Here is a 26,328-nt window from a genome sequence, read left to right as displayed (position 1 = left end):
TGATCTTCATATCTGTATTTATGAAAAGGTAATGACAACTGCACTCTCACAATGACACTGAAAGTACTTTGTAAACTATTATAACCTATAAAGTAAGTAATTATCTAAGAGTTTGGAACAAAGTTAAGGAACAGATATACAGTAAGGGGAGGAAAAAACTTTAAGCATCAGATTTTGTACCTGAAACTTTTTTATTCCTCTAAGGAACATTGAACAGTAAAAGATTACTCAAAAAGTACAGAAATATTAGTTCTAGTCCCTTCAGATTTACACTGTTCTTGAGTTTGTTATCTAGAAAGCTAGTATCTTCAAATTCAAGGGCAAGCTTAGAATTCTGTTGAGCATTCCAGAAAACCTTAACTTTTCTCTATAAGCGTAGGTTTGTTCCTTAGTAGTAGCTTACCTTCAAGGATCTTCTCCAGAATGCCCAAGATGAAAAAGGCTGGTACAAAACTGGAAACAAGGGCACTCTAATTTTCCTTCATTTGGTCAATTTCCCTGAACAAATGTACCAGTGTATTTATTTGAAAGTGTGCCTAATTTATATGGGTCTTTATGACAGCAAAAGAAAAGATTCATGCCTTGTCACTAACACTGCACATTGTTTGTGACCTATGTAGGATGGATGGTTAATAAAAACTAGTGCAAAACAATTTAATGCAACATTACAGAAAATCTTAACTTGTACATCAGGAAATTAAGTTAAATTTACAAAGCAATAAAATTTACCCACCAGTAAGGTAAATATACTTATTTCAGAACAACTTGTATATGTCAGGGAAAAAATATCAATTATTGCATAAATGTCCCGATTACAGTTAGATATCCATCCATTATGTTATTTTAACTTTTCACAGCAAAGTTATGTGAAACTAAGACTGGGAAAGTAAAATTCCACCTAATGAAAAAAGTTCAAGTAGACTCTTCCAAAAAATTGTCCAAAGATGACAATGGCTTATTCCTTTGCAAGATACGTGTGAAAATACATTTTAATAGCATATTCTACAATTATTACATAAAACATTAACAATGAGACAAGATTTCCTGCTTAATATAACCCAGTTACAAATTTGTTAAATTCTAACCACACAAAAAAAGTGGAATATAACCCAAGATCCAGAAAGCTACGTAATCAGGATTCTATCCAAACAGAATGTGATTATTTCTCAAAAGATTTAGGTTAGAATTCCTATCTCAATGAGTTGATTGCCTGCTTCAAGTCTTCAGACACCATCCTACAAAAGAAACCAACCAAGCTACAAAAATAAAAGAGGCCCAAAACAAAATATCAAAAGAAGCAAACTTAATTAACTTTTAATTAAAGACTAAAGTTTTAGAAAAGTGAAAACCTGCTTATAAAAGTCCAGAATACATAAGTGAAAAGGTGCTTTAAAAATTGGTCAAACCTTTTACTAGTGTTTGAAACCCAGTCATGCACAGAAGCATGGACCCAAGAATACAGTTCTCTTATAATTGTACTTGTCTTGGTTTTGTTTTTTCTATTATATGTGCACTTTTAACCACTAAAACATTTCTGGTTACAAGAGTTAATGAACTATGAATTTCTATTGAGATACTCCATCCCCAAAAAATAAAGTTGTCAACTCACATTAATAAGGTATTTTGATATATCTCTAACTGAGCTAAAAAACATCTACACCCAAACAATGACTATCATATAGTCTGAATATGAAAAGATTGTTGTTTTATATAAAGCTGATACCAAATTAATAGAATAGCAAAAATCTTATGTATCTCAATATAAAACAGAAGGGGAAAAGGAATAAAACTATATACTATTTTTTAATGCCCAAGTTTTACATCGAAGTATCTATCTAGAAAATGAAAGTCCACCCTTTTGCAGAGGCAGGGCATTATAGGATTGAGACTGTCAGATTCTGTTGGTTAGTTTCAGTTAATAGTTTCAGCTAAAGTACATAGTGAGATATAAAAGCAAAATTTAAAACTGATTTTTTTTAAAAATTAAAATTTTGCAATCACTTATGATTTGGGGGATTGGTTACACTTTTCATTTACACTGTTTTAGTCTGCTGTGTTTAATGTTCTCTTAGAACTGTGCTTCATTATGCATCACTAAAAAGAGATCTTTTCTATGCTTCTCTATATTCATTATATTTATAATTTCTTACAATAATATTTCATTATATTCATGTATTAATTTCTCAGTTGATGTGAGTTTATGATTCTTTATCATGAAAATGGCTGCTATAAATATTTTAATGACCACCTTGTAATATACAAGTTGTAGTGAAAAATCTAATTGGTCAAAGGATATAAACATTTATATTTGCAAAAAACTATGCAAAGGGAAACGTCAAAATTTAATGTTGCAAAATTACAATTCATAATTCCATAAAATAAGGTCACTCTTATCCCACTGTTTCCTAAGTGGAGACCAATGGGTATCAGAATGTCAAATATGATTTGACTTTTTAAAATATAGTGATGAGGTTTAAAAAGCACCATATGGCAACTCTTAGGTGAGATGGGATAGTGGGAAAAAAATTTGGTGATAATTTGGTGATATGAGGCAGGATAAGTGTCATTGGCTCAAATTCAAATTCAGGCTCAGACACTTGTTAACTGTGGAAATCCTTTGAATGTCAACAATTAGAACCAGGGATACCTTTAATTCAACATGTTCCTCATTTTTTATGATAGAAACAAGCAGGATGTCACCAAATTCAGAAGCCTACTAAGTTTGGGTTTGTTTTTTTTTTTTAACCCACAATAAGATACTATGGTCAGATGACAAACCGAGGATCTTCCAACACTGGAGTCTCAGCACTGGCTAGGCAGGTATATATACATAGTATGTTGTATGTAGCCAATGATATTGGTTGTTTTTGCCATTATGTAACATAATCCAATAATTAATAATCTTGGAATAATCTTAGATATTAAGAACTTTTTTCTATTTGTATTATCAACATAAAAACAATATTTGGAAAACATTTAAGAACTTAAAAATGAATGACTCAATGATCAATACATAAACTTGTTTTCTACTGTTCCATAAAAATTCAAAGTCAGAAGGCAGCTGGGTAGCTCAGTGGATTGAGAGCTAGGCCTAGAGACCCCTAGGGAGGTCCTAGGATCAAATCTGGTCTCAAACACTTCCCAGTTGTATGACCCTGGGCAAGTCACTTGACCCCCATTGCCTAGCCCTTACCATTCTTCTGCTTTGGAATCAATTCAGTATCAATTCGGTACTGTATTGACTGTATAAGACGGAAGCTAAGGGTTTAAAAAAAAAATTCCAAGTCAACCTGAATTAAGCTAGCCCTACTGTACCAACAGATGTATTAATTTCCAGAAAATTCAAAGTGAAGAATTTGTATGTTAAGGTTCTTTAAACTTAAGTATTCAATAAAACTATATTCATAGCAGTTGAAAACAATCCTCAAAGTATTAATGTCCTCAATCCTACCTCTGCACAATAAGAATTGAATCTATCAAAGTAGACCTATCATGGAAACCTGATTTTCCCTATTATTAAGTGATAGCAATATAGTCATTATAAGGTTTTGGGGTAAATTGATGTAATGGTCACTATCTAAGATTATTTCCAATTCAAAACAAGCTAAAATTTTATATTAAGCTTGTAATTTTTTCTAGGGAAGTCTTTCAAGTTAATGGTATTACCTTGAAATTAGAGAAGGGGAGCAGGTAAGTGGTTCAGTGAATTGAGAGAGAAACCCAGAGACGAGAGGTTCTTACCTCCCTCCCTAGCCCTTACCACTCTACTGCCTTAAAACCAATACACACTATTGATTCTAAGAAAAAAAATCTAAAGACACTAATGCAAACTAGCAAAAATGACCCCTAAATGAATTGATGTCAGAGGGATTATAGTATGTCAGGCACACATGATTCCAGGCTACTGGTTGAATTGTGAATTGGTTCAACCTGAATTGGTCTAACCATTCTAGATATTGTCAAATATTCAACTTAAAAAAGTAAAATGAAACCAGCTCTTGCTTTTAACCAATACTGAATAAATTAATTTTTAAACTAGTATTATAAGCTGATATTCATAAAATAAAAATGCATTGCCACTAAACAAATTATATGTATATAGTAAAATAGTAACAAAAAAAATACACCCACAAAATTTTAAAGAGAGGATGTAAGAAAAAGGAATAAAACCAACCCCTCCTCGCTGACCATCTACATGTATGGAACGAATGTGATCTGCCAGATCTGGACTAGAGTTGAAGCAAGTCTGGCACTGGTCCCAACAACAGTTATAGGCAATGTTTTTGCTTGAAGAAGTAGTGCTTCCTTGTCCGTTCATCATTGCAGGAGTTGAACGTCCACTGGAAATTGTGCTGTCTATATCCATTATAGTACTGCTTATGCTGTAAGAGAAAAAGAAATACTTAACGTCTTAGAAATATAAAAATGCTAGATAGATATCCCATATTACAAATTGAGTTTCTGTCCAAAAATAAAACAAAGCATTATACACACACACACAAATAACTAAAACATTTTTTCAAGTGCCTACAGTGTGCCAAGCACTGTGCTATCACTGGAATAAAGGCAAAAAGGGGGGGGGAGGGGGAGAGGCAAAAGTCAATCGGGTCAGTAGATCACAATCTATTGGGAAAGAAAATAAAGGAATATAGGCAAACAAGTTATCTGCAGAGTAAACAGTTAACAGAGGGAAAGAACTAGAAGTATTAGGCTTCTAGTTGAACATGGTATTTAAGTTGGGACTTCCCTAAGAGATGGTGTTTCTTATTTGTGGAATATGGAAGCCAGAGTCACTGAATCAAAGCATACAAGAGGATTAAGGATAAGAAAACTGGAAAGGCTGAGCTACAAATGAGACTTCGAATGTCAAAGAGGCTTTTGTATTTGACCATGGACACAACAGGGAACCACTAGAGTTGAGTGTGATATGGTTAAAGAAAATCACTTTTCTTTAAAGAAAATGACTGAATGGAAGCATATTGGTGAAGGGAAAAACTTAGCTAAAAGCAGGTTAATAAGGAGAGGTTATAAAAACTTAATGTGCACAAGAGTGGTCAGGAGAGAAAGGGGCACATTTAAGAGATGTAAAGTTGAAATTGCCAAGTGCTGGCAAAAGCTTGACTTTTGGGGGGGGAGAAAAGTTAATGTTTTCAATTGTATGGAGCTGGGAGAATGGATAGTGCTGCCTTAAAATAACAGTTCAAGATAACTGAAAGTTCAAGATGTCTGAAAGTCAGTTGGAGATATTAGTGGCAGTCAGAAGTTAGCTGGAGCTGAGAATCAACATAAAAATAAGATGGATCAAAGTAGTGAAGAAAGCCCAGGACAGAATCCTAAGAGAAATCTACTATTGAAATTATGATTTGGAAGAGAATCTAGTAAAGGAAATGAAAATCGATAAGAGGGTTACCAAGACCAGAAGATTACCAAAAGAGAATAGCAATATCCAGAAAACCTTGAGTTATCAATGAACAGAGGGGAATCAACAGTACCAAAGGCTGCAACAATCAAGGAGAAAGAAGATTGAGAAAAGGTCCTTGGATAAAGTGGCAGAAGGCAAATAAATGATAGGATGAAGAGACAAGTCCTTTAGGGAGTTCATAGTCACCAATTTTTTTTTTCCTAAAGTTTCTCTCAGTTGAAAGTCTGAGGGAAGGGGAAGTCATGGAAAATTGAATGAAAAGGTTTGGAAGAACCATTTCAGATAGCACACATAGAATGACTGCCTAATGGAAGGGAAGGCTGTATCACTTAAACTTCTAAGAGTCCCAGATGAAGTTACATGATTTCTACTCCTTTCAGCAACATGTATGTGGGAGCAAAGCTAAGGTTTGGCAAAATGATAACTCAGGTAGGGATTTAGGGATTCTATTGAGTACAGTGTAGAGCCTGTTCAAAGAGTGAAGGGATTATGGAAGTCACAATAGGGATATAAGGTATAATTTTGTAAGGGAAGGCAGAGGGGGAAGTGAAAATAAAGTACAGCTGAATAAGGTGATTCTGGAATTCTTGAATATTGTGAAGATGGGATTAACTCTCCCCTAGCCACCAGGAATGTATACACTTTGCCCACTTAATCCTTAAGGGGGGAGGAAGGGTCTATTGACCCACCTGTGCTAGTGAGTGACAAAAATCACAAAACCCTGGGCATTATGAAGAACTCCTTTGCACTTCAAGGCCTTGGAGAAGCTCTGGCTTGGGACTGCTCATCTGGTAAGACTGTTCTTGGATCTTCCCTTAGGACTGCTGCATGGGTGACTGAAAATGCTGACTCCTTTTCCTGACTTTTCTGGAGGTACTAGCCTTGGTAGAACCCTTGTTTACTTCTGGGCCCCCCTTTGCTTGGGCCTCTAAAGCCCTGCCTGTTTCTGACCAGGCCAGAGTAATTATCTACTCTCTCTAATTAGCCTTACTTTCACCCTTTCTTTTGACCATAAAAAGTCATTCTGACTTGAGTTTTATATATATATCCAGGGACCATTTTTATATACTTAGTCCAACCATTTAATTTTAACCCTTACAATATGGAGATGGTATATTTGTACATGATAGCAAGATCAAAGTTATGAGCATCTGTGTATAGCTGAGACATAGTCAGGGCATTTGAGTTCAAGTTAATATATATATGCTGAAGTTCTTTAGAATGGCAATAGAAGATGAGAAAGAAAAATTATGAGCTATGTATTGAACTCATTGAGGGAGAAGGGGAATGATGTGGAAAGTCAGTAAAAACATGATTCTAACTTGAAATGGGAGAGAAATAGCATTAACTTCTCAGAAATTACTGATATAGATGGGGGAAATACCTAGAAATGGCAATTGAAAGCAAGTATTACAACTTTGCCTCAACCAATGAGTGGAAGGGATTGAGTAAGTGATACTGGAAAAGGCCAGGAATGTCCCGTTTTCTATCTGAAGGGAGCCAGGTTTCAGTAAAAACTAGCAGATCAGGTGAAAGGAAAGATTTAGAATTTTTTTATGGAAGAGGTGAAATTTTGAGTAGTGTTGTACAAACTTTGGTGAGAGGGTTGAGGCAGATGGGAATGAATGATTTACAGGAGTTGGGAGCCACTGGGATATTTAAGTGTTAGGAAAATGGTAGAAAAATTACTGAGTGGAGAGCATCACTTCCCAACTTTGCTCCTCTTCTAACTTGTACTAAAAAAAGGTATGGGTTTAAAAATTTTTAAACTAATTCACCAAGTATTGACTTCTTATACCTATAATTAGGAAACCTATAAAAACAGCTCAAAGAAAGAATTTCATTCAACAAGTTATGTGCTAGATACTATAGTAGACAAAGAATCAGACAAAAACACAAGTCCCTGCTCAAAAGCTTACTTTTTACTAGAAGGTAATGAATTCCAAGTGAAAAATGCCAGCAATTAAAATACAAAATACACATTAACTTGAGAACAAAGACTCTACAAAATAGATTAATGAGAAAAGTCCTCTTGTAGCACTTGAGCCTTGAAAGGGGTTCCCAGAAACAAGAGATGTTCTAGACTCTAGGGTTGGGAGGATGAGTATGACAAATTAGCCTTAAAATAAAGACATTATGGCAAGTTAGTCCAATGTAGTATAATGGGAAAAAGCAAATAAGCTAACTTGACTGGAATAGAAAGAGGAAGGAATGTGTAATCATTAAGGAAACAGGATGGGACTATTAAAAGACTATAAAAAGGTCAAAAAGGCCAAAACAAAAAGCCACCTAAGCTTTTTACCAGAAGACATGGTCAGATAAAAATTTGGCAACTAGGTGAAGGATAAGTGGACTAATGCAAAATCTAGACAGAGAAGAAAAATCTGAAAAGGATGGATGTGTGACTTTGAGGAAAACCTGGAAGCTGCTTGGCTATACGGCATGAGAAGAGTTTATAAAACATGGGTGACTAGAGGAATGGTGATGCCATTCCTCACAAAAGATAGAAGTTAGGAGGAAGACTTGGTTTAGAAAAATGATAGAACTGTTCTGAACATATGAATTATCTAGGAGATACCGATGTGACAATATCAAGTTTTGTTGGAAACCTAAGAGTAGATGAGGATTTTCTATGTATTTTTAAAGTTATTTGCATAACATGGGTTAATTTGAAAATGTTTTGATGACTTTGCATATATAACTGAAATCATATTGCTTGCCTTCTCAATGGGTATTTATTTAGAACTCAAAAAAATTTTAATGCAAAAAGTGATAACCCGTTTTTAAAAATCATCTGAATTTAAGAGGATAACCGAACTAGCAAAGCTGCAAAGAAAAAGAGAGTTCTGTAGTATAAAGGAGAGAATACATTACTTTGTGATAATTGGAAACTTACTAGGAGAGGACATTCCCAACAGACCCTTTTGAAGAGGTTGAAAGTCCACAATTGAGCTGACTAAACAGCTCAATTAAACTAAACAGTACTAAACAGATTTTTCCCTTTTTTACTTTTTTGAAAAAGGGAGGATAGTAGTATGGCTTTCCAACAAATGGTATTACCTCAGGTATCATGAAGTCTCTTCAAACAGAACTGGATTCTCTTATCAATGCCATTAACAATCCCAAAAGTAGTCTTAATGTTTTAAGGAGTTGAAGTAGATCAAAAGTGACACATTTAAAAAGCACTAGTGTGTGTGTGATATGTGTCACTTTTGATCTACTTTGCAAAATGCATGTCTCAGTTGATCTTTAACAATAGTTTTAAGACATCATTCCCATTTTTGAGATTGGAAAATTAAAGCTGAAGGAAATTGATCTGCCCAGAGTCAAATGACTAACAAGTGAAAGAAGTAGGATTCAAACTAAGCGGTCAGTGATACCTGATGAGTAGCTATGGCAAAATAGCTATGGTAAAAAGCTTTCTAAAAGTTTGGTACTATAAGAGATAAATAGTGAGAACTTAAAAATGTCCCATTTGTGTGCTAAAGCAATACCAGCAGATGACAACTGTAAATGCATGGATGGAGCTGGGGAGAGGGACAGACAGAAATTTCATCTGCAGAGTAGGGCTAATAGAACCTGTAATACCTAAATCACAGTATTGAGGATAAGGAATGTTTTGCAGACCTTAAAGCACTTATCAAATGCTAGCTAGTCAAACCAGGAGACAGAAGAGACCCATATTAAAATCCCACCTCCCACATTTTGGAGCAAGTTATTTAACATCTCAGAGAAGCTTTCCTCTCATCTGTAAAATAAGAGTAACTTATTTCTTCCCAAGGTAGTAGTTAGGTTCAAACCTTTAAGAGCTAAATAAATGCCATCTATTATTATTCCTCTGTTATCTTTTACCTTCAGCAATTGGCAATGGGGGTAGAGTAATTTTCCAAACATATTTTCAGTTAACTGTTGATATCAGTACTGCTACTATGGAAGAAACCCTAGTCTCAAAAATTCAAACGAGATGACAACCAAGTTTTAATTAAGTCAGAATGAGAATAAAGTATAGTATATATTCAAATAAAATATCAAGAGCAAAGAAGGAAACTCTCAAAAGTAACAATGTCAACTAGAATGGAAGAGCCTATTAAAAAACCACCTTGATGGCCTCAATTTTCAGTATACTAAAAATTCTACACTAGATATTAGAATTCTAAATTTTAGTTGACAGCTGGGTGGCTCAGTGGATTGAGAGTCAGGTCTAGAGATAGGAGGTCCTAGACACACAAATCTTGCCTCAGACACTACACAACTGTGTGAGCCTGGGCAAGTTACTGGGCATCGCTACTGCCTAGGTCCATAATGGCAAACCTATGACAAACATACATAGGAGCACACAGCCCTCTCTGGGCAAGCCATAGAGTTCATTACTAGAGAAGCAGGGGCTTCTCTAAAGGGAGCTCCTCATTTTGGCCTCTCTACCACTGAGGACACTGAGGACATTTTTTCACTTCACCCACCCCTTTTGCCCAGGAGGCCAATGGGAGTGCTTCCTCCTCTCTGGAATAAAAGGGGGAGGGGGCGGGAGATATGTAGAAGTCTTTGGAGTTGTGGGGCATGGCCCTAGGCTTTACTCTTCTGCCTTGGAACCAACACTATTGATTCTAAGATGGAACATATGGTTTTTTAAAAATCTAGACAGGGAAGTTACGGAAAAGTAGGGAATTGCATTTCTAGATCTCAACTATTATATGGCATAAGTCATCAAAACATCTGGTATCCCTCGGTAAAAAATTCCTCTTATTTAAAAAGGACAATATGGGAAGATCAGGGGAAATTGAACAAAAAAAATGCTCCAAAATTCAATAATAAAAAATTTTAAAGCCGAGGTTTAACTTCACATATTGCAAGTTGTCAAAAATGACCAAAAAAATTAGAATTGTCAGTGCTGTTGAGGGAAGTCCTGGAATATTGTTGATGGGGAAAGTACAACCATGTTGGAAACCAATTTAGGAGTTTTGCAAGTAAATTACCAAAATGTCAACAAAATCTCAAAACATAGCAATATTTCTTGTGATGGCAAAAAATTAGAAACAACGTGGTCGTCTATCAGTTGAATAGTTAAAAGTGGTAGATGAGTGTAATATATCCATCCTACAAGAAATCCCAAATATCAAATGTGATATAATAGAGAAAGCTCCAAAAAACCTACATGAAGTGATGCAGAATGAAGTAGGCAGAGCTAAGAACACTATAAAAGAAAAACAAAGATTGCAAAATAAAAGCTTAAGATACCTCCCCCCACTGTACTCCTTACATTATACATATTTTTACTTTAGAAATCACTTATTCTGACTGAAACCCCTTGCTCTCTCTCTCTATATATATATTGTACATTTATATTTTTATCTACTTTCTCTATAGATGGGAGTTTCCTATATGAAATCATGTTAACAGATCCACCTGTTAAACTAAGGTGCTTATAATGGCACTGTGCAACATACAAGGCAATTCACAATAGCACTTACAAAGTACAAGAGTCCCTGTCTTCAGGGCATTCGTAGTCTAATGGGGAATATCATGCTAACAACTATGCCCAAATATATAGGAGATATATAGAAGGGAATAAGCTACATATCAAATGCCTACTATGTGCTAAGTGCTATGCTAAGCACTTTACTTTCTCTCATTTGATCTTTTCAAAAACCCTGCAAAAACACATGCAGGTGCTATTATACTAATTTTACAGTTAGGGAAACTGAAGCAGATTGTTCAATTTTAATTTCTGTTCTTTCCAATTTTCTCTATATTTATCATACTTGATGTCTTAATAAGCAGAGTTTTTTACTCATTCCAATTAATGGTCATTTCCTTTCTCTAAATATCTGAGCTATCTCAGAGCACAAATTGGGCTTTTCCAACTCCAGGTCTAGCACCATTACCAAACAGATACATGGCAAATTGAAGGTAATCTCAGAAGGCCAATTAGCATTATTGAAGACTGAAAAACTTTTTGCATAAGATTTGAGATAAAACTTTAAAAAGCAGAGACCAGGAGTGTATCCCTGTTAAGCTGTAAAAAAATGTAAGGAATGAGAGATGAAATGTCCTATTCTAGAATCTGCAAGGTCAATGTCAAAGTGCAAGAAAACTGGAAAGGTAGAAGGTTGCCACTTTAACAGGGAGCCACTACAGTTTAATGAATAAGAAAAAACTGACATGATCAGATCTACATTTCAGGAAGATCAATCTGACAGCCAAATACAAGATAAAGAATAGGTAAGAGATGCAATGGCCTATTGCAACAGTCCAGATATAACTATAATTGTGATGTAAAGGAGGTGATGCCACCAGGGTGGTAGCAGAATCAAGAGATGGGAGACAATGAGGGAAAGGCAAGAATATAGAAAGTGGGACTAGAGCTAAGACTTGAAGGACAGATGGAGTGTTTAGCAGAAGGTAAGAAAGTTGAAAGCCAAGACAGGATTTGAGTAAAAAACTATGAGATTCTCTGTCCAAGTGGTGAGGGCACACCTAGCAGATTGGCTAACATGACAGCAAAGGAAAGTAATGAATGCTGGAGGGGATGTGGCAAAGTGGGGACATTAATGTATTGCTGGGAGTTGTGAATTGATCCAAACATTCTGAAAGGCAATTTGGAACTATGCCCAAAAGGCTTTAAAAGGCTGTCTGCCCTTTGATCCAGCCATAGCACTACTAGGTTTGTACCCCAAAGAGATAATAAGGAAAAGCATGTTCAATATTCATAGCTGTGCTCTTTGTGGTGGCAAAAAATTGGAAAATGAGGGTATGCCCTCCAATTGTGGAAGGACTGAACAAATTGTAGCATCTACTGGTGATGGAATACTATTTTACTCAAAGGAATATAATGAACTGGAGGAATTCCATGTGAACTGGAACAACCCAAGAATTAATGCAGAATGAAAGGAGCAGAACCAGAAAAACATTGTACAGAGACTGATACACTGTGGTACAATGAATGTAATGGACTTCTCTACTAGTAGTAATGCAGTGATCCAGAACAATTCAGAGGAAGAACACTATCCACATTCAGAGGGATATGATTGTGGATGTAGACTCTAAATGATCATCCTACAGGGAAGACTAGAAAGAAAATAAATGCTTAACTGCAGATTCTTTTCTGCATTTTGGGGTATTTTTTTGTAACAAAAGATTACAAAGCCAGCAACCTTTTATAATCAGGACAGAAGGAAAAGGACTTAGTAAAATTAGTAAATACAATATATAATAAGCAAATATATTTACTCTGAAAGTATTCACCTATGAAAAAGTACTACAAGATAGAGACAATCATCACGGATTGGTACCAGCAAGAGAGTCAACTATTAAAATGATTAATATGGAAGGAATTTTTCAATGTTTTTCCTTCATTAGTAGCTTTTTATAATAATAGCTCACTTACATCTAATATTTTGAACAAAAATATTGTGAGCCAGGTACTATATACTATAGCAGCAGCAGCATTAGCTAGCATTTATGTAGCACTTTCCAGATACTAGATTAGGCGGTTAATTGCTATACTATTCACATTGTAGAGATGAGAAAAAAGGTTATTTAACTATTAGAAACTAATCAACTTATTTAAAATGACAAACCAAATAGTAAACACATTATAAACATTTTATAAAAAAAATTCTCAAAAAATTACTGACAAGATGAGCATTTTTAAAACATTGTTTAAAATTCTATATTGCCTGCCTTAATAAAAGCTGTGTTTTCATATCTGCTTCTGCATTTAATCTGGCACAAAATAAATCCATTTTTCTGATATGTATTTCAAAACCCTTTACCTTAATACTCCCAACTGGGTATGATCCCCTTCCTCTCACCCTCAAAGGACTGTGCTTATACTCTTAATTATAGACCTTATCATATTCTACTGTGTATTGTATTGTCATTTTGTCCCTCCCATCCTCTATGGTCCTCCAACCAGGTTCTTACATGCTACAGAAGTAAAGCAGCTCTTATGTTATCCGAATCAGATCAGAACTGAGAAAGGTTTCCTGGGAAAGGCCCAGCTATCTACTCTAAGACTAGTCTAGCTATTATTTGCAAAAGGGTCATTTCCACAGACATTCTTAATTTTCCTGGCCCCATGAAACTTGGACTGTTCAAATCTGTACCCATGAATAACAGTACCCACAATAACAAAATCCATAGCAGATGCACTCCTGGTCAGTTCAGACTCTTGCAAATAAAGAAGCCATAATTTATAGGATAATTATATAAACTCAGATATGACTTGGGTAAAAGGTGTTAACATGTGTAATCGTAACTGAACATGCAACAAAATACACACCTAAAAAAAAAAATCAATGCATTTGAACAACACCATTATGGTATCAATGAGGTCAACTGTATGAAAGCCAAATAGTTTACCATGAATCTTTCAACATGGCTTCTCCTGAAATGTACTTTATACTATTCCAATGAATTCTACTCTGCACTATATATACTATAACATCCACAGAATCCAAGTTTACATGTATAGCAAACATCAATTTATTAAGTGAAAACTTCAAACATGAACAAAAAGTGAACATTAATCTTTTAACTATATCATACTTAAAAGAGTCCATAGAAGGTAAGGTCAGTAAGGTAAGTAGACTTTGGAGGTAAGACAAGCTAAATTTAGGCCATTAACAATCTTTTTCCTTTATCAACTTGAATTCTAAAGTCTAGAAGACCCTTAACTAAAGAGCTATAGCTCTTTATATATCTTTATATATATATATGTCCTATAGCAGGACAGAGAGAATATTTAAAACCATTGCCTAAAGGAAAGTTTCTCAGTCAGGTCAAGGTCATAATAGGTCCAAATTTTCAAAGTCAACCACAAAGTGAAACAAGACTTTCTACCCTTCCCTTCTCAATCTTGACCCTTCAAGAGATGATGGAAGATAATGAAAGCAAGTTGTTACCTCACCAATCATAGCCCAATGAAAAGTGAAGAAAACTGCTGAAACAAGTTAGAAAAGAGATCTCTTACATAAAGGAAAAGCTACCAAATTTAACATTTTTTCTTCCCAATCCCTATCCATACCCTAATCTGGTAACTCTGAGAGCAAGTCTAGTAGAGGCCCACAAAATTTCTTTTGGCTTAAAAGAAGTATGGGCAAAAATGAGTTTTTCTTTACTACCACTATCTAATCCATATTCTCTTCGGCTGTGTTTCTTTATTGCCTTGACTAAAGGTATTCCAGATTAATCAAGACTTTTTCACCTTACTTCCTGGTTCAAAAGAAAGCTAATGTAGGTTTCCAGTGAGAACAGACTAAGCCTAGAGAGCAATAAATGTTTTCTATTGACCTATCCAAAATAATAAACTACTCAATTTAGATCCTCCTCATGTTGCTTTGGACAGCTAGGTGGCACAGTGGATAGAACACTGGGTTAAGACTCATCTTCATGAGATCAAAATTTGGCCTCAGAAACATACATGCTATGTGACCCTGGAAATTCACTTAACCCTGTTTGCCTGGGTTCCACATCTATAAAATGAGCTGGAAGGAAATAGCAAACTACTCTAGTATCTGTGCCAAGAAAATCCCAAATGGGGTCATAACAACTGAGCAACATAAAGTCTACTTCTAAGACTTTTTCATCTTATTTCCACAACTAAATTGTAAACTCCATGACTGGGAGACTTATCTATTATGTCCATTATTTAACCAATAGTTATTAAGGTAGTGACATAAAATTATCTGCCACTTGGATCTCATCGTTACATATTACTGATCTCTCTGGGGGATTATTTTTATGCCAACAGAAAGGCAACATGGCATACTAAATAGAGAACTGAATTTAGAGTCAAGAAAACCTGGACCTGGGTTCAAGTTTAGGAAAAGTCAGTACACCTTTCAGTGCTATCATCTGAAATATCAAGGTTTTGCATTCATTCAATAAATAATAACAACTCATCCATAAAATTAAGATGTTGAAAAGGGGCAAAGGCTCTCTTCTAGTTTCAGGTTCAACTTGAAACTTGATTTTTACCATTCCAAAGAGCAATAAAATTTTATCTTGCTTCCTCCTTCCCAAATAGTAAAACTGAGTTAAAATTGAATCTACCATCATAATGTTTAACAAGATCCTTCATGACATTACCCTGATTTTTTATTTTTAATAGTAGTCTTACTTGAGATAACTAGAAAAAAAATCTGTACAATACAATAATTATTTCTTCAGTGCTTTCACAAAAATTCCACTTTGATGTTTTTATCAGTTAACACTGGAGTTCCTGACTGACAGAATCACAAGCTGAGACAAGTTTAAGAAACTGAAAGTCTGAGTCCATGCAAGGAGCAAAAAATGTATCTACACATAACTCAAATAATAGGAGAATTCAATAAAATTCAAGTTCAGTATGCAGTTTTTATTGACAGATAATCTCAAAAAATCTCTTTCTGGGAACAGAAATCACAAGTCAGATGAGCAGACTGGGTACTCTGCCAAATAAAAACATAAAACTTAAGTAGGCCTATCCATTTTTTTATTGGACCTATGATTTCTATGGTCCAGGGATCTCTTAAGAAGCATTTACTGATTCGAGAACCTTCTCTGCAAATGTTAATCTCAAAAGAAGTTCCTCAGGCACTGAGAAACTAAGCGACTTGCCCAGTGCTGAGTCAGTATGTGCCAAAAGAAGAACTTAAATCCAGTTCTGACTGAGGCTACCTCACTAAGTATTATGTCATGCTGCTTCCACCATCTCATGGAATTTTCTATCTTTTGTTAAAATAAATTAAACATTTCTTTAAATTACTGCCAATACAAAGATTCAGGAAATTTTGTCACTGATACTATAGTCTGCCTTGTTATACCTATGACACTTCAAAACTACAAAAGGGTGTTTATTAACTAACTTTAAAATGCCATACTCCATTCAGACACCTTGACAAAAACTGGAAGGAAATAGGAGAATGATAGAAAATGTAGTAAAACTGCTTAGGGGCAAGAAAATGAGGTTAGGATTTATGCTTTCCAGAATTCTCAGGTAAGTAAAATTAGTTCAACCCTAAATTATGTCTTTTAAAATACACATTTAAACAAAACATCCTGCAGATCACCTTCATTGTCACACACCTATTCCATAAAGTAAATGGCTCTACTATATATTCAAATATTTAACTAGATGTTTAAGTCTGCCAAACTGCTTTTTAAAAAATAAATTTAATTCTGACAGCCGACAAAAATCAAATTCAGGCAAATGAAACATAGAAGCAAGATTGCAACCAGACATACCATTGTGTTAGTCTGTTAAAAGGATTCATGTTAGTATCAGTGCTAAAACTACAATTTCATACGTTCAACTCCTCCTCCTTTCCTACCTAAGAGCCTTAAGTCTAGTCACTTAGTCCATTCAAACTGGCATGCTGCTTGCTTCTCATAGCAATTATTTCCCCTTCTTGTTATATCCAAAAATCTTATAAACTTCCAAGTCTCACCCCCATCCAAAGTATTCTGATCATTCCAGCCAACTTTTACAGTAAATTTCTGGAACAGATTCTTTGAATAGCCTTAAAGAACAAACTGTGGCAAAAATTATAAACATAGTAAGAGGTTTCATCAGGTTCTCCAGATTAGAATCATAATAATTTACAAGACTATTTTCCAAATTTAGGTCATATACACAAAATTTTCCTAACATAATAAACTTTTCCCAAAAGCTCTAAATCTCAGTTATATTGAATGTGACTTCATTTAAAATTGCTTTCCTTAATGTTTTAACTATTTTTAAAATTCAGGAACAAATTTTTAATTATATGCCAATTTGTACCTTTAAAGAGGTTTCCAAAATTGACAATTTCAATTATTGTGCAAGATGAATTATGCTAGTCTTTAAAAACGCAGGTATCTGATAGAGGGAAATCTGTTCCCAAGGTTTAACCCAAGCAAACATAGTATATTGATTTTCCATTTTACAATATCTACTTTTACCATTTATTTGATCATATAACCAAAACAGATCCCATTAAACTATTAGCATCCTTCATGGTTTAATATTTTACAATACCACAAGATAAATGTTATTGTTACCATTTTATTGATGAAGAAACTGAGGTTGCAGAGTAAGAGTAAATAATTTGCACTGGGTCTTACAACTGTCAAATGTCCAATGGGAGTCATTATTCCAGGATCCCAAGTACAAGCACCCAAATCACTATAAGGCTGTGCTCTTAGGAAGTGATTAAATAAATGTACTAAATGCTTCAATCAAGGGGCATATGGCCAGAAGTATTCAGTTGAGGTAGAACATTCATAATAAAACTCCAATGGATAGATAGTATGATTTAGTTATAAAATATGCCCTCACATCCATGCATTAAACACCCCAAGTGTTATTACACTACAACAATAACTAAATATTAAAAGAAATGTCAACCAAGCTTAGATAACTTTGTCAAAATATTGTAAACTTTGTTGTATTTATTTGTAACAAAAAGTAGTAAATAAACTTGGGCATAAACAGGAAAATAATCATTAAACATCTGCAATTCTTCTCCAGTTAATTTTGCATTACTCAATGCTACCAGTCTAATTTAACCCACTCTTTCTTCACTGCTTTGGTTGCATCCCACTACCAATCTTATTTAAATCATGGTACAAATAAAACTAACTAAGCAATTGTTAACCTGGAGAGCAAAAAATGCCACTTTATAAAAGCAGGAGCACAAAAATGGGAAATCCTTTTCTAAAGCATTCTCAAACTAGATAGAAGCAGCAATAAAATTTCTTATTTATAGCACCTAATTGTTTTCAGTGACAGAGGATACAAATATTACCAAACAAGAAAATGCACACAAGGCCTTTCCACCACATGGCAACAAGCTTTGTGCTTTATGTGTCAAGTGAAATCAGGACACTGTTTTAAAAGTTTCTAAGGAAAGATTTCATTAATGGACTAATGATATTTGGTACAAGTCAGAAATAAGCAGTTAAATTTATTCCACAGCTCTATGTTCAAGTATTCAGTTAGGAAGAAAATTACAAACCATCCTCTCCCGCTTTTTTCTCTCTTAAAGTATCTGAATAATCCTTATGGAATATAAAAATCACAACTAAAAACACGGAAATCATTTATGCTTCTCCCACACTTCATGGCAAAATGCAAATAAAGCCCCTTCTCCCTCGAAAAAAGGTTAGTACATTAACTGTTAAAGAAGACTTGAGTTATAGAAAACTCTGGTCCCTTAACTAAACAAAACCCCAAAATCATTTTGGGGGGGGATAGAGAGCCTAGGCTCTTCCTTAGACGAGGAAGTTGTGCGGCGGTAGCAGCCGGGCTAGACCAGCCATGTTGGAAAACACTTGTCAATTATACTTCTGACAACTGTTCGTGAACATGGTTGCAGCTAACCTTGGGCGTGCTCAGATGGACCGCGGCCTCGGCAGGCTCTGCGGGCGGCAGGTTTCTGAGTTAGATCGGACTTTGGGTCTCCCTCTTTCTCCCTCTGGGACCCAGGGTGGAGGGGGGGGGAACCCCGGAGAAAAACGGGGCGGGGAAAGGAAAGGAAGAAAAAAAGGTGGTTTGAGAGTTGGCCGCTGATCTGCGGCCGAAGGGGCGGGGTGCTGCGGTCACGGACCCATCGGAGACTTCTCTGGGAGGGCCAGAGAAATCCCCGGCCTCCGGGGAGGAGCGCGGAATGGCACTGACCTGTCCTCTGAGTCCATGCGGCTCAGGGGTTCCCCATCTGAGGACACCTCCAAGCTGCCTCTCCTGCCCACTGAGGTAGCGCTGCTTCCGCCTCCCCCAGTGCCATAGCCTTCATCCCCGGCGCTGGAGACAACGCTGCTGCTGCTACTGCCGCCGCCACCGGCTCCTCCGCCGCCGCCGCCACTGCCGCCGCCGCCGCAGCTGCCCTGGCCGCCCCGCGGTCCCTTGGGTTCTTCCAGGCCCTCCTTGCCGTCTCCATCGCCGCTGCTGCTGCTGGCGGCGCCTGGGCTGAGCGAGCGGGTCTCATCACTACTGCTGCCGCTACCCACCAAGCTCTCAGCGCTGCTCTCCTCCTCGCCTCCCCCGCTACTGCTGCTGCTCTCATCTTCTTCCTCCTCTTCCTCCTCATCCTCGTCTTCCCCGGCCTGGCTGGCGCTCTCCGGGCTTGGTTCAGACATCGTCTCCGCCTCACCCCCGCCGCCGCCGCCGCCGCCTCCACTGCTGCCGCCCCCACCCCCGCCGTCGCCGTTTAGGAGCAGCTCTGCCACCGCCTGCGCTTCGGCCTCCTCTTCTTCCTCTTCCTCCTCTTCCTCCCCCCCAGAAGGCTCGGCCCGGGTCCGTGTTGCAGGATTGGGACTCCCTGAGGGCAGAGGACTCAGGCGGGAGAGCTCCTCCAGGTCGGCCATGTCGGTGATAGCGGCGGCCATAGCGCCTCCTCCCTCCCTCTCGCCCTCCCTTCCAATCGCCCAGGCCAGGGCTGACGCTGACACCGCCCCCGACGCTGCCGCCGCAGAGCAGGAGGTGGGACCGGGAGTGGCGTCACCGAGCGCGCGCGCACACAGGGTTCGAATAGTTGTAGCGTGTTCGAGCGCTTGCGCGACACAGGGCGGGTGGAAGAGAAGTGAGGGAAATGGCTTGTATTTTTCATTGCAACCCAAATCTCCAACGCCAGCGCTCCAGTTCAGTTCCCTCCCAAACCCAAGTTCCCCAAGTTTCATTTTCTCCCACTCTGGCCCGCTGCCCTGGTTCACACACTCGAAATGAGATTGGAGGGAATTGATCGCCCAAGCAAAAGCACTTGAGGGAAATTGTGAGCAAAGGCAGGAAAATAAAACTCCACAAGGTGGGGAGGTGAGGGAATAGAATTTGGGAAAAGCAGTGGGTTGGTTTACTTACGTAAAGGAAAGGAACAGGAACATCAGCCCTGGAATGCCTGGCTAAGCGCTCTGAATTTTCTTCTGGGCAGGAGGGAACATTGGCAGCGTGCAGAGCCGCTATGCTTTAGAAAAAATTGCTCCTGCGGAGGTACGTAGGCGGGGGAGGGGGGGTGGTAGGGATATTTACAAAATGCAACATTTCAGCTACGAAGTAATAAAAGTGTGAAACATAAAGAATCCAAAGTGGAATGGAATACTTTTAAAAACCGCTTATTTGAGGGAACTGATTTGGTACCGAGACTACTTACGCTTCCTATTTCATCAATGGAAGGGTCTTGGTGATTGCCTGGAAGTAAAGGATGAAGGACCCAAATTTTGGGGATGAAAAGAGAAATACCACGGAGGGGAACAAAAAACAAAAAAGGATAAAGTTTGCTCAGAAGGTGGGGAGAATGAAGTTTAGTTTTAGAAATCAACAAGTGTTTAATCAAATCAACAAGTGTTTATTAACCCTTGCAATAGGTCAGGAATGGTGCTAGAAATTGGGGATAAATGACTGAAAACAATTCCTGCTCCTAAGGCATTTATTCTCTAATGGAGCATAAAACAAGTGCAGAGGGGCAGTGAACAGGATGTTTTACAGAAGGCTTGATATAAGAGGCAGTTTGCATAGCTTCTTAAGTGAATTGAAGGGAAGTTCTCAGAAACTGAGGGACATCAGATTGCCTGTGCAAGACCAGGGAAGTGAACAGGAAGGCCAGTTTGTGTGGATCTCAGTGTAGGAGGATATGTGCAATGAGGTTAGAAAATTAAGGTTGAGTTTCCAGTGTTAAAAGCTAAAAATATAAGTTTACATTTGTCCTAAAGGCAATTAAGTCCCTAGAAAAAGTTGGGTGGAGAATTGAAGTGGTCAGAGGAACTTTGCAATATAAAGCATGGACTAAACTGGGTAGAAATTTGAGGCGGTTATAATAATCTAAAAGAAGCAGGGTTTGGACGGAGGATAATACCGAAGAGAATAGCCTCAAACAAAAACTTCCTGATCCTGAATGGGGAGATTAGACCTGAGAAGTTAAGCATTTATTAAACTTGTGCATGTGCCAAGCATGGTGCTTAATTGAAGACAAAAGGAAAGCATTAGAATCTAAAAGGGTGCCCCCATCAATGACTGACCAAATTGTTATATAAATGTAATGGATTATTTCATTGTAAAAAATGACAAAAGGCTAGATTTCATAGAACCCTGGATATGCCTCTGATGCAGATTAAATAACTAGAACATTTTATACAATCACAGAAAACATTGTAAAGAAAAATGCCCTTGAAAATCCTTAAGTACTTACTAAAAGATGCAAAGACCAACCTAATATCCAAAAGACAAGATACCCACCTCCTCAGGGGAAGGTAGTAAGACTCAAGGTGCAGAAATATGGCTACTGTGTGGATTCATTTTGTTTCACTAGAAGTTTTGGGGTTTTTCCCTTGGCTTTTTAATGGCAGGAGGGTAGCAAAAGGGTCAAAAAGAACAGGCATTAGCAAGTGATGCAAATTTAGAAAAAGGGGCCATGGAGTTTTTTAAATGCCCAAAAAGAAACAAGATCAGAGAAGCAGAAAATTTTTGAAAATAACTTTATACTTTAAAAAATAACAATATACTTTAAAAAGGAGGTATGAAATGGGAGATTTGGTTTCACATAAAGCTGTGTATTTGGAAACTTTTGGTTCATCATAAATTCATTATAGGGGGCAGCTAGGTAGCTCAAATTGAGTCAGACCCAGAAATGACAGGTCCTGGGTTCAAATCCAGCTCTGTGATCCTGGGCAGGTCACTTAACCCCCATTGCCTAACCCTTACCATTCTTCTGCCTAGGAACCAATACACAGTATTGATTACAAGATGGGAGGTATGAACTTAAAAAAAAATAAGTAAATTATAAAATCTACATAACTAATTACCAATAATTATTTGTATAGAAAGCACTAGACAGACTATTTTTAGGGCAGTTAAAGTTCCTGTTTGAAATAAAATCAGTCACCACTAATAATACAACTCACTGCAAGTTACATTATTATTGAAAGTTATTTTTGCTTTAGTAACAGAAATTCCAATTCCTACCTCTTGTTCTAAAAGAACAATTTCTAAGCCTTGTATTGTGCACCTTACACCCCACCACATCCTCCAAGTACTTTGACCCATTGACCCTGGCCCTCCTTGCTTTCAAGGGACATTCAAAATTTCTGATCTCTGAGCATTTTCAGACTGTCCCTCAAATTCTGCCCCTTCATCTCTACCTTCCTTCTTTCAAGTCCAAGGTAAATTTCCACCTTTTTCAGGAAGCCTCCTTAATTCTAGATCTTTCCCTTTGTTGATTTCCAATTTGTCCTGTTATTGTATGTTGTTTTCCCCATTTTTTAGTTCCTTGAAAGTAGGGACTCTTGTTACCTCTCTTTGGTATGCCTAGTACTTAGCAGATGTAGGCCCATAAAATGACTTATTGCTTTCAGTGTAAGCTCAAAAGAAATGGCTTAGAGAATAGTTAGGTGGCACAGTGGACAGAGCTCCCCAGGCCTGGAATCTGGAGGACCTAGGTTGAAATTTGGTCTTAAATATTTCCTGGGCAAATCACAACTCCATTTGCCTAGTCCTTGCCCTTCTACAGTTGCTATTAAGACAGAAGGTTTATTTCAAAACTGAGCTGACTTAGTTGTTTTACAAAATTGGGCAAGTCACTTAACCTCTCTGTACCTCAATTTCCTTCATCTCTAAAATGGTAATGTTTGTATTACCTATCTCCTATGGATATATATTATGATCAAATTAGATGAGCATAATGCAAAATGCACATGGTTATCACCATGGGGTTGGAGCAGAAAGGAAAGTTATGCCAGTTTTATGGTAAATATTTTCTAACTTGTTTGCAACTCTCAAGGTGGACTTTTTGGGGCAGTAGGTAGTGTCAGTCTGGCAAGCTGAAGGTCCTCCCCCACCTCTTTGTCCTCTGACCCTGCCTCAAACCACAACTATTTCCTAAATGTGTTGGTCTCCCTCTAGGCACTTTCTACTCTAGTTCATCCCCTAACTCATCTCCCAGGGTGACTCCCAGGGTGGCACAGTAGCTAGCGCTGTCAGTCTGGCAAACTGATGATCTGAGGTCTGAGTTCAATCCTGGGAAGGAGGGTGTCATATACTGGGAAAAGGCTCTGGAGACTTTATCTCCCACCTGAAGTGGAGGTCTATGGTCTGGTGAAGTGGGACCTTCCCTCAGGGGGAAAACTCCTGTGACAAGGTCAAAACCTGGGGTTTCTACCCTCCAACTAAATAAACTGGGGATGTCTAGATTTACACAACTATGCTTCAGCTGTTTTCTACCACAGCTTCCCTTTTCCCATTGGTGAATTTCTCCCAGAACTTTCATTTTGAGGAATGGCCAAAGTCCTGCTTCATTCTCCAGACTTCTCTATCACATCAAGGTTATCTCCCCCCACCCCCTTCAATTCTTTTATAGATCTTCCTCTATTAAAGGGCAAGGATTTGTCTTTTGGAGGTGTAATTGCATCCCCAATTAGCATTATTATGTCTAGGGCAGGGTAAATGCTTAAGGAATGAATATTTTGCATTAAAAGCATGACAATAACATAACTAACTAGTTCTTTTAGGAAAGTAAACTAAATTTGATTTTAAAAACAAATGAAGAGGTGAGGCAAGATACAGGAATTAGAAATTAGTGGGATGAGGATGAAGGGGGGGGGAAGCTACTCCCTGGGAACCTTGCTTATACTGACCATTCATTCTAGAACTTCCTTCATTTTCTCCCCACATGCAGACGTCTCCTGCCACTGCCTCCCCTTCACCTGTCTCACATTAATGTCTTCTAATGATCTTCATTGCCTTTTCTCAAACTTCATCTTAACTTCTCTGCAGTCCTTGCCTTCCTCAATTATAACCATCTTCTCCTTAATTCGGCAAGAACCTAGAGGGGACTTCCTGGGTGCAACTCTGGCCTCAGAAACTTCCCAGCTGTGCAAGTTTGGGCAAGTCACTTAGAAGTACTGGTTCAAAGAGAAGGTAGGCGTTTGAAAAAGATTATATATAAAAATACGCATGCGATTCTCAGATCCAGGGCTAACCTCCTACATTTCCAAATGCCAAAACCAAATTCATTTCACCTTCCTCCCAGTCCTCTCACCTCCCCTATTACTTAAGGATACCCTCATCTTCCTAGTCACTCAAAATGCAGATCTGTCACCCTCACCTCAGTTACCCAGTCCTATCCATTGTAATTGAGCATCCTCATATATTATGTATATTAAATGTATTGATATGGGTATACATGCATATTACATATGATCCCTTCTCTTGTCAGCCTAGTGGCACAGAATCCCTTCACCTACTTATCCCAAATTTTCCCCAGTTTGGGCCACTTCCCATTCACCTATCTTAAAGCTTTTTCTTCATTCTCTTACCTGCCTACCTGCTCCTCTTTCTTCTTTTCCAAATCTCCATCCAGTTTGCTATCAGCCATTTTCACCTAGAGAAGATGATGGCTTCTCAAAGACTCAATTCTAATTCTTAGAAGCTGACTCTGAGAAGCATTTATGGAGCCCTGGAGCTCCCTCCGGATCTCCAGTCTTAATTCTCCAAACACCATTGGACAACTTGAACTGGATGTTCTCCATATCCAATCAGCTTCCAGAATTTTGTCCATTCTCCCTTCTTCACATCTCTGGCCTAGGTCCCCACCCCTTTCTGTCCTCTGACCCTGCCTCAAACCACAACTATTTCCTAAATGTGTTGGCTTCCCTCTAAGCACTTTCTACTCTAGTTCATGCCCTAGTCATCTCCCAAAGTCTACTTTTTAAAGCCCAGCTGTAACCATGTAATTCTACCATATGTACACTTCCCCTTCCCCAAACCCCTACTGCAGTGACTTTCTATTAACTTCCAGGATAAGATATCCTATGTGTGGCCCATAAAGGCCTTTGGAATCTGACCTCTCCCTGTCTTTTCAGTCTGCTTACATCTTATTCCCTTCCACATAGCTGGAGCCAATGACCCCAGCCTTCTTATATTTTAAACATTGCATCCTCCAACTCTGGATTTTTACTGACTGTTCCCAAGCCTGGAATTCTCTCTCTCCTTAACTTCAGCTCTTGGCTTCCTTCAACTCTAAACTAAAACCCCAACATTTCTTTGAAGTCTATCCCATTCCCCCTTCATGCTAATTCCCTCCCTCCTGAGATTATCTCCAATTTATCCTATAGTATACATCTCATTGTAACTAGCTCTTTGCAGATTGTCTCCTCCATTAGAGTGGGAGTGAGCTCCTTTGAGAAAAGGGTCTTGTTTCTGCCTTTCTCCCTATCCCAATGCTTAGCAGGAAGCCTGCCACATAATAAATGCTTAATAAATAAATGAATAAAATGAATTTAAAAATAAAGAAATAAATGGCTTTTTTACTTACCTAACATTTTCAGATCATGTGGAACTGGAAGCTGAAATGCTCATAATGTGACTTGGGATACAAGGAGCAAAAATTAATAATAATATATAAATCACTGAAGGGGGCCGTTTTGAAGTATTGAAGCAGGATGAGCAGTGAGGAGAATGTGTGACAATCGTCCGGTCAAGTATCAATCATTTTAATGTATTTCATCAACACAGGTTCACATTATTCATTTATATTCTCGCAACATTTCTTTAACATATTAGAGAAAATTGAGACAGAGGGATTAATTAAGTATCTTTCAGCTAAGTGTCTGATATAGGATTGGAACTCAGATCTTTTTTATTATTTCTACTCTCAAACCCTGCATGGATAGAAAGTGCTGGCATATGTGGCACTCTAATCTCCAGATTATAGATCTAGAAACTTTCAAATTCATTTAATTCAAAATATTAAACAGTAACTTTTTCTCTAGTCAAATGTCCTTACCAGACTTAACTAAGGAAGGTAACTTATCAGCACTTAATCAAAATTCTTAGAATATCTTCTACTGACATTTCCTCCCTTTCTTTTGGATTAATTTTGATGAAAGTATGTAAAAGGTCAAGAACAAATCCATGACAATAAATTAAGGATGCTAACCAGATTTGGAATGAGAAATTCTTC

The 26,328-nt window shown here is 37.5% G+C and overlaps 1 protein-coding gene across 13 annotated transcripts in view; it reads right to left on the bottom strand.

The window, feature by feature from the left end:
- Positions 1-19,845, bottom strand: part of AEBP2 (AE binding protein 2) — an 87,656-nt gene extending 67,811 nt beyond the window's left edge. For all 13 annotated transcript variants that reach the window (XR_008912202.1, XR_008912203.1, XR_008912205.1 and 10 more), the window contains exons 1-2: positions 19,062-19,845; positions 4,175-4,382 (exon numbers count right to left, since the gene is read on the bottom strand). Coding sequence is in view for 5 of the 13 variants with exons in the window: in XM_007503557.3 (XP_007503619.2) it covers positions 4,175-4,382; positions 19,062-19,768 (915 nt within the window). In the remaining 8 variants the exon portion in view is untranslated. The remainder of the gene's footprint in view (positions 1-4,174; positions 4,383-19,061) is intronic.
- Between the last annotated feature and the right edge of the window lie 6,483 nt (positions 19,846-26,328).

Source organism: Monodelphis domestica, chromosome 5 (assembly GCF_027887165.1).
Source record: "Monodelphis domestica isolate mMonDom1 chromosome 5, mMonDom1.pri, whole genome shotgun sequence".
NCBI classification, from domain to species: domain Eukaryota; kingdom Metazoa; phylum Chordata; class Mammalia; order Didelphimorphia; family Didelphidae; genus Monodelphis; species Monodelphis domestica.
Note: the sequence above shows the minus strand (reverse complement) of the source record. Positions and strands in the feature narration are given on the sequence as shown.